The 16,093-nt window shown below is 38.9% G+C and overlaps 1 protein-coding gene across 2 annotated transcripts; it reads right to left on the bottom strand.

Moving 5' to 3' along the window:
• Positions 1–1,533: 1,533 nt before the first annotated feature.
• CRELD2 (cysteine rich with EGF like domains 2) lies at positions 1,534–15,982 on the bottom strand. Of its 2 annotated transcripts, none has more exons than XM_045000165.1 (10): positions 15,681–15,982; positions 14,805–14,887; positions 13,621–13,731; positions 11,880–11,971; positions 10,301–10,477; positions 8,798–8,896; positions 6,807–6,890; positions 5,635–5,730; positions 4,172–4,312; positions 1,534–2,129 (listed from the first exon to the last, which is right to left on the bottom strand). In XM_045000165.1, exons 1-10 carry the CDS (start codon positions 15,831–15,833, stop codon positions 2,074–2,076), a joined length of 1,092 nt encoding a protein of 363 aa, XP_044856100.1. In that variant the 5' UTR covers positions 15,834–15,982; the 3' UTR covers positions 1,534–2,073. The 2 variants fall into 2 exon arrangements, with proteins under 2 accessions (XP_044856100.1, XP_044856096.1); XM_045000161.1 differs by having other exon boundaries at positions 1,534–2,132; positions 15,681–15,980.
• Between the last annotated feature and the right edge of the window lie 111 nt (positions 15,983–16,093).

Raw genomic sequence — 16,093 nt, 5'->3', positions numbered from 1 at the left:
ATACTGGCCTGGATGGACTTTTAGTCTGACCCAGTATGGCCATTCTTATGTCCATCCATTCTTCTGAGAATTCCACATTAATGATTTGCTCTTTGGTACCTGACCAGCGTGCTTGGCTCTCAGAACTTCATGGACCTTTGAAAGGGGAAGGGCACATGAGTGCAGGGCAGCCGAGTTCAAAACAGTGAGCAGAGTGGTCATTGTAGGATACTGGGGGAGGCCAGTTATGGTAATATAATGAACAGCAGTGTTAACACTGATGTTTGTCACTTTAAGGTTGCTGCAAAAAGCTTTATGCCTCTCATCAAGTTAGTTTTATTTTGTCACCAAAACAGAATAGTTTTGTTGCCAAAAGTGGCAGTGCAGTGTGTAGACCTCCACTGCTTTAGGCAATAACACTCTGCAGTGTAGACAAGACCGGAGATGCTTTTTCCTTCTATTGCTGCAGCTAGTGCTCCTGCTGAGGCTCTAATTATCTCCCAGTTTGCTTACTGTAAATGTGACCTTGCTTCTCAGATTGCTTGAGGGTGTAGCTCCTAAGATTATCTTCCTTGCTCTAATCATTTTTCTTGCTTTTGTCCAATGTATTAAGTTTTGTAAGGTGGCAGCTTTGGGGGCACATTGTGAACATAAGGTAAACCCAAAATCTAAGTTTAATTTATGTCCAGTTCTACCTTCACTTTTTCCAATCAATTTTCCCCCACTGTTCCCTTCTAAGAATGTAACTTATTTCATTTTGTCAATGGGAAGACAGTCATTTATGCTTTTCTAGGACTCAGGGTAAAAGAGGTCCTGATGCTTTAGAAATCCCAAGAGCAGTCAATGGTAGCACTAACTCATTTAAAAAAACTTCACTTATGTGTAAACCCCTCCCCCCCAAAAAAGAGGAAAGTAACACGAGCTTCGTTTTCAATGTTTGTGCTACCAGGTGCTGAGTTTTAGTATATAAATTCGTACCACTATTTTTGAAGACACTAGCACTGTCAAGCTCTATGTTAAAGATGAATTTTACATCAATTGGCACATGAAAAAATTCAGATACTTACATACTGAAACTGTACCTGGTACAAATCACTAAAGACAAGACTGCCAAAGGAAGAATTAATACAAATAGTAATATTAGTTTCAATATAACCCATTGCTTTGTCACTGGCAAGATACTAATAATATATTGTGCACTGCATACACACCAGCAAAGTAGTTACTTTTGTGCCTATGTAGCATCTAGTGAAAACATAGATTTCAAGCAACCCCAAAGAGGTAGCTGCTTACAACTATGAGCTCTTTAGTGCGCGGACCATGCTTTGGGTAGGTACAACATCTAATGTAACCACTTTATTTAGGAGAAATTTGAACTCATTAGGTTTTGTAGACAACTTTCTGAAGAAACATGCCACTAAGTTTGCTCAGATAGTGAGAGCACTTTTCTCCCATTACTGAAACTGCAAAGTAATCTCTCTCCTTTCATCTACTTTCCCCTGTAACTTCCATTTAAAGCAGAGCGTGGAGATATTCTGCAACTTGAGACTCACACCAGTCAAAATAAATCTTTATTGAATGCAATATTAGGCATTCAGCTTTCATTTAAGACAAGAGTTTTCCAAAAAGACTCCCTTTTACAGTTTCTAAAAGCCAAATTCTAGTATAGAAAAAATATTCATGGCAGAAGTCCCCAGATGGTCAGTCCATTTTGTTTGAATTATGAAGTTCAGCATAAACTTAAGCCCTTCTAAAAGGATGATCATTCCTAATAGATGCTAGAAAGAGAAATAGGCAGTTTGCTTAAGAATAAACTGTTTTTAAATCAATTACACCAATTCAAACAAATGCTATACTTTATCCATCTCGAGTGAGGTTTGTAGTTTGAGGGTTTTATTAAACCTGTATAAAAGTGGCATTTATTTAAGTGAATGAAGAAATGCAGCTGGGAGGGCAATTCATCACTACCAGTTTCCAAAATAATCATACTGGCAACCTGAATATTCAACACCATTTCCACAGTACATCAGGTAAACAGCACTTCAGTCCAATAATTTAAAGTGTAGATATTAATGTCTTGCTTTGGAATGCAGATCATAAATCCTCATGTCCAGCAAATGGAGGTGCAGTTGCCAATGTCTCTACTTCTTCTCCTGTAAGAAGTGTCTCAGTTAGAATAAAGCCTCTAATTACATTTTACAATAAGTACCACCATATTTGTCACCTTTTGACTCTAGCAACTTACTGTGTTAAGGAAACTACCAAAGAGTATCCATCAAGAAAGAACTAGTAACATGTGTCAAGTCATGTTAGGGAGAGGCCTGCTTGCATTAGTCTCTTGGTTCCAGTCTACAGAGCCTATGCTTACTGGAGCCAGTGTTTCTATATCATATATGTTCCGAAGGACTTAAATAGAATACACTTATAGCAGAAGCAATCACAATAGCAGCAGCATAGCTTTTTCTGTTTTAAGCCTTTGTTTTCAGTGTATTATAATTTTGACTTAAGTTTAAGAATAAGCAATTCAGGTATTTTGATAACAAGGAGAGACACCCTCTTCCAATTAAAACAAAAACTCTTGTACCTATATCCCAAACAGATGTGTAGGAGACTGACACTTAACAGGGAAATAAGAAGTGCCTTTTGAACATTGAGTTATAACCCCATTAATTCACATTGTGAACATGTAATACATCTGTATTCTTTGTTAAACTCAAAATACCTGATCCAGAGCCCACTGAAGTAAATGGGAATATTTCTACTGATTTTAGTGGGCTGTAGGTTGGACACAGAACACAGCTAAGACTGCACACACATGTGTGGCTAACTTAGCTACTTAGTGAAAATTATACTGAAAGCAAGCATAGCTCAATCCTTCACGACCTTAGGAAGGGTTAAGAAGGACTTCTGCACAATATGGCTCACATGGACTAAGATTAAAAATCAACAGGGACCATCACCACTTAGTGTGACTGTCAGCTCCCCCATATTACAGGTCATAGATTTTCACCCTGTAATGCTGGCATCAAGCTCAATAATGTGGTCAGATTAAAGTATCTTTTCAGTGGCTCTCAACCTTTCCAGACTACTGTTCCCCTTTCAGGAGTCTGATTTGTCATGCGTACCCCAAGCTTCACCTCACTTAAAAACTACTTGCTTACAAAATCAGACAAAAATACAGAAGTGTCACAGCACTCTATTACTGAAAAATTGCTTACTTTCTCATTTTTATCATATAATTATAAAATAAATCAATTGGAATATAAATATTGTACTTGTATTTCAGTGTATCATATATACAGCAGTATAAACGAGTTACTGTATGAAATTTCAATTTGTACTGATTTCATTAGTGCTTTTTAAGTAGACTATTATAAAACTAGACAAATATCTAGATGAGTTGATGTACCCCCAAGAAGACCTCTGTGTACCCCTAAGGGTACACATAACCCTTGTTGAGAACCACTGTTTCAAGTGACAGAAAATCTGTAACATCCATTAGTGATCTGTTCCAGTGATTAATTTCCCTAACCTAAAAATTTGCACCCTATTTCAAATGTGCGTTTTCTAGCTTCAACTTCCAGCCATTGGATCTAGTTATGCCTTTGTCTGACAAAATAAAGAGCTCTCAGGTATCCTATATCTTCTCCTTGTGTAGGTACTTCCAGACTCTGATTAAGTCCCCCCAGAGTCTTCTCTTTGAACTTCATGGACTGCTCTCATTAAGTCTCTCATTGTAAGGTGTTTTCTCCAGACCACAAATTCTTGTTAAACTGGAGGGGATTCAGAAAAAAGCTACAATATGAAAGACGCTGGTATGGATTTTGTTTGACAGCTTACACAAGAGGGGCTCTCTCCAAAGGTGACAACAAAAATCACAAGTAGTAGAAGGAAAGGTACTATCAAATAGAAAGAGGAGGACAATAAAATTAAAGACTGATACTTCCTATCTGGGAATGCCTCCTCTACCCACAAACAACTTAAAATTAAAGACATCAAAAAAAGGAGGCCCAGATTAAGGGTTGATGGATGTGTATACATGCACCCACAGATGAGAAAGTGGAAGAGACAGGATACTCTCGGAACAAATATAGTGACAAAGCTGTAGAGTATTCACACCTTGTAAGCCTGTATGTTAGGCATGCTGTACTAAAGGACTTTTAGTTTAAGGGCCTTTTTTTAAGTCACTCACCTGTTTTTTCAGTCTGGACACAAATACCATCTTTTTCTTCAAAGCTTTCTGAACAGACACATTTGTAACTGCCAGGGGTATTAATACAGTCTTCATTTTCTCTTGAACACACCTTTTCAGCAAGGTTACACTCATCAATATCTAAAAAAGAAATTAACTGCTTTAAAACAAGTAATTGTTTCATTTATAGTGATAACTGCTAGCACCCAGTCCCATGTAAGTGTCCAACAATCAGCTACATAGGGGGTTTGCAAAGAACTTTCAAGACATATTTAATTTCAACAAGGGAAGACAAACATTGCTCTCTTCCTCTGTGGATGTCAAGGCCCTTCTAGTATATTCATTTACTGATCCTCAGTAAAGAAGAAGGCAGAAATGCTGCCCATAGTTTTGACTTCTGTCAGAGTAACCCGTCTTGATTCTGCTGACTTCAGACAGAGATGTCAAACTCATTGGGAGGAGTGTGCTGATTCCATGTTTGATTGTAGTTCATGGGGTGGGATAAGTTCAGGACTTTGTACTCGTCTCAATATACAGCAAATCTCTCAGATGTCAGTTGAAGATTTGCACAGATGTTGAGGGGAGATTAGAGGCTTTGTGTAGTAAACTATTTTTTCAGTACCATATGGTCACATTCAGTAAGAAAATGCTCCTCTTTAGGACATTAGTACTTCTGCCTGTTTTTTTTTTTTTTTAATCTTCCCTCCACTGTTTTGCTCCTTCTTTGTATGTCCTCTGTTCTTCTCTCCAAATTTCCTTCTCCACAGTAACTCCCATTTCCACCCCTCAAGGGCTTCACTCCATCCCTTTTCCCAATGCTAAAGTAACCATCAGTGAAATACTTCAGTGTCAAAGCTGTAATTATTAATCATCATCCTGGAGCTTCAGAGTTGCCACTCTAATTAGATTAATAGGAGACAGAGTCCACATGTCTGCGGCACTGTTTCAGGCTGCCTGCTAACTCTGGCAGACATGACAAACTACGCTGTTCACATTTGCAAGCTTGCCTTTAATAAAAATTAAAGCTTAGAGTCTGCATAACATGAGCGTGTACAGTAATTCAGGTCAGAAATCATGACGACTATATGTTTGACTCTCCTGAATGAGTTATCTTGTCACTATAATGGATATACCAGGAACAAACATTAAGTGTTCAATGCAATACCTTTTCCCCCTGTGTAGCAGTGTCTAGTCTTTTTAGGCCTTGCTGTAGATCAGTTTAGCCATATGCAGAGTGTCTGAATATTAGAAGGGATCTCTATTGTTACATAAAACCAGTGGACTGCTGAGCTTTTTATTTTATGAAACATTTTGAAGCATTTCCAAACCTGAAGCTCTAACAGACTAACATTAAAAAGAGAGACACTCAGCAACAACCCATCTTGTATTCCAGCTTTTGGAACATATGTTGATCCAGCAAGTGCACTACAGTACATTAAGAATAACTCAAAAATCCAACTAACCTGTACACTTTTCATCTTCTATTGTGTATCCAGACAAGCAGTTTTTACATTTGCCAGGACCTTCTCCTGTGCAGCCTACACAGCTAGTATCGCATGCTAAAACAAAACACCATTAATGAATACCGGAATGCAGATGAAATGTAAACAGAAAAGACTATATCTTGAACTTAAGCTCACAAATTTACATCAGTAAAGGGTGAGGGGGGGAGTGAAAGAAATTATAGTTCTCAAAATAATACTAACTCGTTCACGTGTTCAACATGAAACCACCTATAGGCCCCTCCCCATCTCTTCCCAATCAGGACTGGGCACTATTATAAGGGTGCTTAATTGAACAATATGACAGCCCCTGATGAACTCCAAATTAGTTTCTTCACTGTTGTGCATTTAATTTTGTAATCTTCAATTTGGATTTTGGGGAAGAGGGTAATTCAGCTTCCTTGATTTAAAAAGGAAACAAAGAATATGAAAAGAAACTGCCTGTGCTGGTTAATAACATTTAAACATTCCTTGTGGGCAGTGGTGGTTACCCATTATTAAGTTGAATAGTTTCTACTATTTAGCCAGACAGTTTTCTGCAGTGAGGGTTTAACAGGCAACAGTACATTAGTTTACATTGTGAGGACTTTGTGAAATGGAAAAAAATATATATATAAAATTTTCTTCAAGCATTCCAGAAGAGTCCACTTTAAGTTGAAACCAAGCACAAAGTTTCAGAAAGCTATGAGCAAGGAAAAGCTGAAAATAATTAATGGTATTCTAGGTGTAACTATATCATCATTTACTGCTACAAATAGTATAAGAGGCTCTAACTGTCTTATAAACAAAGTTGATTTATAATGGTGATGTAGACAAGGCTGTAACAAAACAGCCTTGTCATTAATACATTCAGATTCTGAACACCAGGGACAAACTTCAAGACACACTACAGATGATGTCAATTATACAAACATCCCTCAAAATGAAATATGAAAAAAGGAAGAGGACACAAACAGCAAATCCTCTTATCCTAACTTGTGGTTAGGACAGAAAAAAATTATAGTTAAATTAATATGGGTATTTTTGAATCAATAGTATTAGTCACGCTTGTCTAACAGAAGACAACAACAGCAGTCGTTCCATTCTATATAGCTCAAATATTATTCTAAATGTTATGGTAATTGAAAGGAAACCTTTGCATATAAAAGATCCATTTGTGTTTAGACAGTACTGATCATCTTTGCAAGGAGAAGCCTCTACAGCACATTCATCCACATCTGAAACATAAGAAATGACACAGGTTATCTATAACTGTGGAATGTGGTTAACAGTTAGCATAATGTTTAAGTGTTAATCTTTAACATCCTGTAAGAACTACTTCTTTTACAGGTCATGATAAGTAAGTTAATAGAAAGACTCCTATCGACTCCCATCCAATGGGGTTGCATCAGGCCCACAACGTCCTGAAAGCAAAAAGCATTCAGTGCCCAATATTAATTTGCCCAACTTGAAAATGTATATTTGACACTCAAATACTAATGAAGCTTCATTCTGTTTAGAGCAACAGCAAGACAGACACTTCAGACTGGAATGATTTCAAGTTAAATAAAAAGCAACTGAGATTGAGAAAACCTCACATCCTATGTGTTTCCAAGTCTAACACTTGGAGGTATGCATTCTCCTACACTAATCAGATTAACACTACAGTAGACCCTCAGAGTTACGAATCCCTGAACTGATCGGTCAACCACACATCTCATTTAGAACCAGAAGTACGCAATCAGGCAGCAGCAGAGACTAAAAGAAGCAAATACAGTATACTGTATTAAATGTAAATAACTAAAAAAAACAAAGGGAAAATTTAAAAAAAGATTTGACAAGACAAGGAAATTGTTTCTGTGCTTGTTTCCTTTAAACTAAGATGGCTAAAAGCAGCATTTTCCTTCTGCATAGTAAAGTTTCAAAGCTGTATTAAGTCAATGTTCAGTTGTAAACTTTTGAAAGAACAACCAGAATATTTTGTTCAGAGTTACAAACATTTAAGAGTTTCGAACAACCTCCATTCCCGAGGTGTTCGTAACTCTGAGGTTCTACTGTATGTAACTTGCAATATTCAGACAGTCACTTCTACCTCACTAGAACACTTCTGCTTTTGCTGCTCCCATGTTACCAAGCCAGCAAAGGGCTCTAGGTGTTGTTAAAGATACAAGATTGAAGAGGAAAGTACAATACAGGATTGGAGAAGAAATTAAGTGTGATTAACAAGCCATGTTGAACATTAATGCCACTTTAGGAAGCCAAGTACATGCTCATTTTGGCTGTGAATTCACGGAAAATGTGCAAGTCCACTAAACTAAAAAGTGGATAAAAGCACTATATATATAAAAAAGCTTAATAAATGGTTTTGTTGTTCTACAAATAAAAGCACACAACTCATATTTTAATATCAGTAGTCTTACCTTTCTAATGCAATGGATATGCCCTCTCTCCCCTGCTGGAGCTGGGAAGGAGGTGGGGGGAGAGCTCCATTCTCATGTGTGGCCACCCAGGCACGCACCTTAAAGGGAATTATCTGCAGACCACCTGAATGGAGCTCGTGGACCATTGGCAGTCCACGGACCACAGTTTGAGAACCTCTGCTCTATACTACACCTTTACAGAGTTCTGACAGCTTTAGACCCTACTAGCATTGTTTAGATATACACTAGCATGGAGATGGCATCAGTTTTCTGCATAACTTTTCTATCAGTTCTCTTAGGCAAACCCACAATACATAGTACGATGCCATTCAAGGTATTTCTAAAGCACTAATTAAAAATATTTAGTATTCAAATGTACCCACGTTTATCACCAAGTGTGATATTCTATCTATATATCTATAGATATATATCTATAGATATATACACACACACACACACACACACACACACGTACGTGGTTCAGTGGATTACAGATGCAAGCTTTCAGTTCAGATTACTTGTTCCATGCATTATGTTACAAGTCAGGAATCAAGAGGCTACCATAAATCACAGAACACATCTGAGCTAGTTTCCAGAAGGATATCATAAATGCTCTTATAGTGGAATGGTTTCCAATTGATGTGGTCTAAGCGTATCGATGTTAGGTTCAATTATTTTTTTAAATGCATTTAACTTTGTATTAGTGTGGACAAGGCCTTGCTTACCCACACAGGTTTCTTCCTCATTTTTGATCCAGCCCTCTTTACAGTCCTTGCAGTCTTTGTCAGTTGAGCCAGTGCAAGTTTTACAAGCATCATGGCAAGCTGGAAAGAGATTGAGCAGTCAGAGCTACATTAACTTATGCTTTAAACAAATTAGATTTTCTTTCAAAAAGTTTAAGTCTTCAGGCAACCAAATACTAGGATTGACCGGAAACTACCTGATCACATTAATGTATAAATATGATGCTTCAGAATAAATCTGGAGTTTTTATAAACATCATATGTTGTTTTATTTTTAACGACACACTTCCATTCACCCATTACCAAAATCTGACTACTTATCGAGTGGAAGAGAGCAAGCACTTTAACTGGCAACACTATACAACAAGCTGGAATTTTTGTTTTTGTATTTTGCATAATTTTAATGAAGAATAAAGTCAAGGGAAACTAACTACATGAGGTGGGACAGAACGTAGTCACCCACATTAGAACTTAGTAAGTACAGAGAGGTTGGCACCCTTGTGTTGAGAAGAGAGCCGTGAGATTATTTGATCACTGGAAGTGGTTGGAACCAATTTCACCTCTCATCAGAACTATAGCAACTCCTGCAACCCTTTGTTCACTAGTACAGTGTTGGGGAACTAATTTAGTACTAATCCAGAGCAGTGCTACCTACCGAATCAGCAAACAATTTTTTTTAGCACCTAATTTTGCTTTAGGACCCAACCACCTGAGATGGCTGACCTCAAAAGGCCTGGTGAAACATGCTATGCATCCAGTATTAGGATTTGATACTACTGGATAAATTTCTTTAGATCATAATATGAATCAAGTTAGATGGGGGGAAAAAGTGCTACATAACTGCATTAAAACACTGCCAAATAGTGCTACTAATAGTTCAGTTAATGTTAAGTAACATTTTTAGTTAAATCCTACAATCAGGTTTTTTAAGATACTAAATAAGTCTGCTCTGAACTGAATTGCAAAATTAGAGTGTTAGAATCAAGATATACAACTGTGAGGTTTTTTGTTTTAGATGGAACTTAAACCGATTTTGGCTAAAAATATTGTGAAGTGACCAGGATAGACTATTTCACAGGCTATAATGTAGACCACCATATGGTAATCTAAGGTCAAAATTTCATAGGATATTTGCTACATATTTTAATATATTATCTCTGCAATTAAAATCAATAGTTAAATTTAATAATTGATTTATGCTACAAAGTTACTTAAAGATTACTGTCAGAACAGATTAACAAAAAAACAAAGAACATTCAGAAGAATGATTTGCCAGATCCTCAGATACTCCACCACAATGGAATATGTGCATGACTGATATGTCTCACTAAGACACAGTAATCTAATATTCTGATTTTTTTCCCCTCATTTCTTGTCAGTTTATATCCTCTACTTGCACGGTTTTCTAAGATATTTTGTTAAGTATATCAGAATTCTTAATTACTAACAAAGGGTTATACAAAGAGGTAAGCAAATGCTAGTTACCTGCACAAACAGAATGTGTATCATTTTTCAGGATGCTGTAATAACCATCAGCGCACTCTAGACAAAACTCTCCTGTGTACTCCCTGTTACAACTGCATGATCCATCCCCACCTCTAGTGCCATCTCCATCACAGTTACCATTTCCATGGCAAGGCCTTTCTGATCCACCGTGACATGCTACGAAGAGGGTTAAAACATTATAACTTAGAACTTTTAATTACTATGGGGGAAAAAAAAACCTTGAAATTCTAAACAGGTGTATTTTCTATCTCCTTCCAACCCCAACCCTTCCATCACCCATCCATTCCCAAATTAGCCAATAAAAAGAGAGGGGGAATTTATTGTTCATGTTGGAAGATCACATCATGTGCAGAACCTCCTCATTAGTTGTGTTCTACTCTTGAAACAAACAAAAAAAAAGTCCCATGACAAGGTCTTAATTTTGTACTTCAGTATACAGGTCAATACCAATAATCAATGTCTCAGTGACATCTGACATTAAAACAATGTATTTCAGATAAAGACTGGTTTTCATAAGAATTTTGGAGTTATCTAGAGTTTACCTGTTGTGCTGAATTTCTTTTTATATCATTTCTTGAAAAATATATTTCCTGAAAAAAGGTAGCAAAGAGGCCTAGATTGAGGAATAGGCCTACCCTTTGCTCACTTGCTCATATACATCCAAATGTTTCAACTCCAACCAGCGCCAATATAAAATAGCTATGTCTGTGCTACCTGCTTACTGGAGTTTTGACTAAGTTAATTCCACTTAAGTGAATTTGGGTTTCAGGAACACAAATAAATTTCATGTAACTTGGAATTCATATAATCAGGCTTCATCTATTTAGCAACTAACAAAAAGATAGTTGGATTGTGAAGAGCGACCAGATTGCAACTGCAGACAGGTATTAATGGCACTACTTATAAGAGAGGTCCATTTTTGAGCTAACCCTATTACCATGACATCACTTTAGAGGGCAGCCTTGGCCTGCCACTCAGCCAGGTCTGTAGTTCTCTCACAGATGCAGTGTCACTTTGATCTAACCCACTCCTCTTCCCACCTACTTCTCCTACTCTTTTTCCAGAATCACCTAGCTACTGTGCCTCCTCTGCTGCTGTTCCTAAACCTCTCCAGCTGCCTCCCTCCCATTTCTCCTACTCTCCCTTCCACCTGATTCTCAACTGTGGATTTGCCTGTATCTTCCTCAGCAGCCTCAAAGATGCTTTGCCGTCTCTGGCCTCTCAACTGCTGCTCCATCCTTCAGCTACACTACTTCCATATGTGCACACAATTCTTGCTATTTACTGTAATACTATTGTAAATATCATCACGGTATCTGGGCACTAACCCTTCTTTTTGCCTCACTGTTATGGTTCTGCCTGCTCAGCCCCCACTTCAAGGCACCACTTCCCTCTCACCTCTTTTAATCTGGACCCCCATTAAGTCAGATGGAGTCTCCAACAAGGTTCTATTTTTTACAAAGCAGTTCAGAACAGACAAGCATTAGATGACTGGATAAAACAGAGCCAATATACTCATGGGCTTAAAATTACTGTAATTTTTAATTTAAAGAAATACCAAGGCAGTCTGGTCCATATGTTCCAGCAGGGCAGCAAACTTCAGTAGTTTCTATACAAAACCATTTATACAAGTCAGGATACTTCTTCTTTCTGTATAATAAAGACATTCATTTCTTAAAGGAGTAAAGATTCCTGTTTCTAACTCATCACACAACTCAACAAAACCCTACTGTTTGAAATACATGTTTAACACAATTCTCAAGAGTAGCACATGGGCAAACTTCTCACCTTGGCTGACTATTATAAAAAAAGTGAAGTGTAGTTTTAGAGGACAGAATAAAAATAATCAAAACATACAGATTAAATAATTTAAAAATTGATCACAATTGTTTTCTGTCAACAATGGAAAGAACTATCTTAATTCAGTGACTAGTTGCTGGAAGCCTTCCAGAATCTGATGGTATCCCAAAACCAAATTACTTTATTAAAATGAAAGATGTGTAATAAACAGAAAAAGTTTGGTTATTTCATATCCCCGACTTAAAAAAAAAAATAAGGGGAAAGGTAAAGAGTGAGGAAACAGTCCAACCAGCTAATTTTTTTTTCTTAAGGTATGGAATATAGTCTAAACTAGTGGTGGGCAACCTATGGCCCGTGGGCCGCATGCAGCCCATCAGGGTAAACTGATTGCGGACCACAAGACATTTTGCCGACGTTGACCGTCCGCAGGCACGGCCCCCTGCAGCTCCCAGTGGCTGCAGTTCGTCATTCCCGGCCAATGGGAACTGCGGGAAGCGGCAGGCTGAAGGGATGTGATGGACTAAATGATGAAGTAATACAAGCACAAGTGGCCCTACTAATCCCAGGTTAAATTGGCAGAACTGGCAGTTAGAGGAGCTACTTTTTTACTTGTAAACTGAGAAAATATCGAACTATGAAGAAGAGATATGGAATCCTACAAAGCCATCCTCCCTGAGTATGATTTTTATTTATTTATATTACAGTAGTACGTAGAAATCTTAACCATTGATCGGGATGGGAACAGTAACAGAAACCATGGGATTGTACCGAAGACTTTCACGTTCACAAGGGATCAAATCCCTGGACTTACATTAGCATCAACCTCCTATCGAGTGAGTTAGTAAGTCAGGAAAACAACAAAAAAAAGAGGCAGTATGTTCATACTGCCTATGTCTTTAAGGCAATGTTCATCTAGGACAAACAACAAGAAACTCCACAGGCTCATAGATCTAGCAACTCATCCATCCAAGGTAAACAGAACAATATGCCATTTATTGTGCATTCTCTTTCCAAATTTAAGAAGAGCTAGGTCTTTTTGCTCAAGGTACTTAAATAGAGATCTCAAGATACTTTTAAGAAGAAGAAAGGTTTGCCAGGGTGTCTTAGCTAAATTTCTACCTTTCCTTATTGCTGTACTGCATGCTGAATGGGTGCTACCTTCCAGTCCTGAGATTGCTGCATTTCATAATACTTTGCGTATAGAGTAATAAAGTGCTTTTAGAGCATTTGGAATGAAAGGTGCAGTATAAATATCAAATAACATCAGAATAAGATCATGGCTACACTATGAACTTTCTCCACAGTTTACCCTGATTTCATAATCCTAACTGATCAGTAACCACAGAGAAAAAAATAGTAGCTTCTTACTGAGTTATTGTAGCGGGGGGGAGTGAGGCTGAGCTATTCTTATTGATCAGACACAGGATTTGGTAACGATGGATTGTCCTCTTAGATATTTATCCACAAATAAAGAACTCACTAGAGATTTTGTTACCTACAGTTTGAACCACCAGTTCTCTATATGTTCTTCATGCTCTTCTACCATGTTGTTGCATTCAAAGTTACTGCTGTCACACAGGTTCTCTATGATCTCTACAAGACGGATTTCACTAGAAGTGAAAAAAGTTACAAGTTTAAAATTAAATTTAAGAATGGTATGTGATACTGAGTATCTAGACTCCAACCTTTTAACTTTTTATTATATGATCACTTTGTGGTGTGATTTGGGCCAGTTCCCAAATATAGCAACAAAACATCCCCTGCAGAAGCATAAAAAGAGTTAGCTAATGTTGCATGAACTAAGAAGCCAGTACCAGTGAAGAATAAAATCACAAGAACCACTTTAATTTTACCAATTATATTTATAGATTATAGTGGGTTGCAAAGGAAAAAAAGAAAAACATTCTCAACCGCAATATTTTTAATATTTATCTAATGTAAAATCAGATATTGACAAGCAATATAAATCCACAGCTTTTCTAGTAACTCAAATCTAGAAGTTTCACACTAGCATCTTATTGTCCAGAGACCAAAATTCAATACTGAATTTGCAGATTGAGAGAAGACTATAATTCAGACTGGCAGGTTTTTTATCCTGCATATGCAAGGAATGGAAAGGTAAAGTATAAAATTGTTCTAGCATTCAAACAGGAAGAAAGTCTGGACCTTTGGATTGCTGTCTGTCAAAGTTGGTCCAATAAAATATATTACCTCACCCTCCTTATCTCTCTAATATCCTGGGACCAACAATGCTAAAACAACACTGCATTCTACAATAGTGCAGGCATTTAGGGAGTGATTCTTTATTTAACAAACTCTAGTGCAACACATATGACAGCAGTTTGGGATTAAGATCAAGGCTATGATAGCTCTGACTGGGAAAAAAACACTAAATAAAACTGCTAAATAACCTCACAAGATTTTCAACAGCATAATGTAGCTTAGTTTTTGGTGGTGTTGGTAAAAATCAGATTGAGGGTTAAAACACTGGACTGTAGTCTTCACCAAAAACTGCTATTACCCGTGGAAGTATCAAATTGGTTCCATTTTATCAGAAATAATTAAGAACACATAGCTTTTATTTTATTATTCTACAAAATGTGTTCAATATTTATGCTATAACGTTATTGCAGATGAGAAGCATGGCTTAGTCACAAAGTAAACATTCATAGATATACTGTACCTGGATTCATACTTGGATAGGGTTTTCTCTTCCCAAGCAGTGTTCCCACCACCAAAATTCTTTTTTGCTGTGTCTGCTAATCCCTACAGAAGACAAAATACTTTTTAAAAATAAGCTTTATTGAAACGATATTAAATAACATGAAACAACTATTAAAAAGTAATCAAATAAGTGTAACAGGCAAGTAATATTTATAACTTCCACAACATGCAAAGTTGTGATAGGTGCTTACAAAAACGTAAAACAAGATTTTGAAGCTTACAATCAAATATTATATTAGACAAAGGGATGAAAGGCAACAGGAAGAGGGGGGGGGAGGGAAAGACAGATGGAAAGAAAGGTAAATTACAATAGTACATGATACCTAGATTGTCATTTGCATAATAAGGTTCTGGAATAGTCTTTGTTAAGATTGGTTTCCTGGCTGCCATATGAGAATGTGAGTGAAATCCCAGCCTCACTGAAGTCAATGGGGCCGGGATTTTATCTCAATACTGGGACGTATGTCCCCACATATATAGTTTCTCTCTCTCACACACACACCAGAAGAGCCGGAGCAGACCCGTTCCCGCAGCTGGCGCACCACACAGGGCGGAGAAGCGCTTGAATGAACCACTGCCCAATTTGCTGAAGTCTCAATCCCCATTAGCTCAGCAGCCCCAAGACGAGATGCGAACTGAGCATCTCGCCCCAGGGCAGCGTGAGGCACCGGCCGCCCCGGACCCCTGGAGCGAGGCTCTGCCCGGGGAGGTGGCACAAGGCTGGGAGCCTGCCCCGCTCTCGGGGCCCCGGACGCCTGGGTTCCATCTCCAGGGACCCCCGTGCCCGGCTGACGCCCGCCTCTGCGGCTCCCCCGGCCGCCCCCGCGAGCCCCACCTGGCTGAAGCGGTCCGCGATGCCCCGGCAGGTGGCGCAGGCCTGGCGGGGCCGCGGCCCGGCGCCCCGGGCGGGGGGCAGCAGCAGCAGGGCGGCGCACAGCACCAGCGCCGCGGCCACCGGCGCGCGGCCGCCCCGGGGGCAGGGTCTCATGGCGCGGGGGCAGGGGGAGCGGGGCGCTGCCACCCCTCGCTCAGGAGCCGGCTACCGGCGGCGCCGCGCGAGCCCCCACAGCCAGCCTAGCAACCAGCGAACCGAGCCGGCCGGGCCCAGCTGCTGCTCCCATTCGGATTTCCGCGTCAGCTCCACGCGTACTCCAGCCCCGGCGCCCATTGGAGCAGACAGTGAGCCCGTGGGAACGTGGTCCAATCAGAGCTCGCCACGCTCGGGGCCAATGAGAATCCACGTGTAGT

The sequence above is a fragment of the Mauremys mutica genome, chromosome 1 (assembly GCF_020497125.1).
Source record: "Mauremys mutica isolate MM-2020 ecotype Southern chromosome 1, ASM2049712v1, whole genome shotgun sequence".
In the NCBI taxonomy this organism is placed as follows: Eukaryota; Metazoa; Chordata; order Testudines; family Geoemydidae; genus Mauremys; species Mauremys mutica.
The sequence above is the reverse complement of the archived record's forward strand: the minus strand, read 5'-3'. Positions and strand labels throughout refer to the sequence as shown.

Excerpts from the sequence above, each read along its gene's own strand:
- CRELD2 (XM_045000161.1), bottom strand. The coding sequence starts at position 15,833 with ATGAGACCCTGCCCCCGGGGCGGCCGCGCGCCGGTGGCCGCGGCGCTG. Across the intron at positions 5,731-6,806 it reads TGGATCTTTTATATGCAAAG|CATGCGATACTAGCTGTGTA; the intron begins GTTTCCTTTCAA and ends GTTTTGTTTTAG. Across the intron at positions 2,133-4,171 it reads TGTCCAGACTGAAAAAACAG|GAGAAGAAGTAGAGACATTG; the intron begins GTGAGTGACTTA and ends CACTTCTTACAG.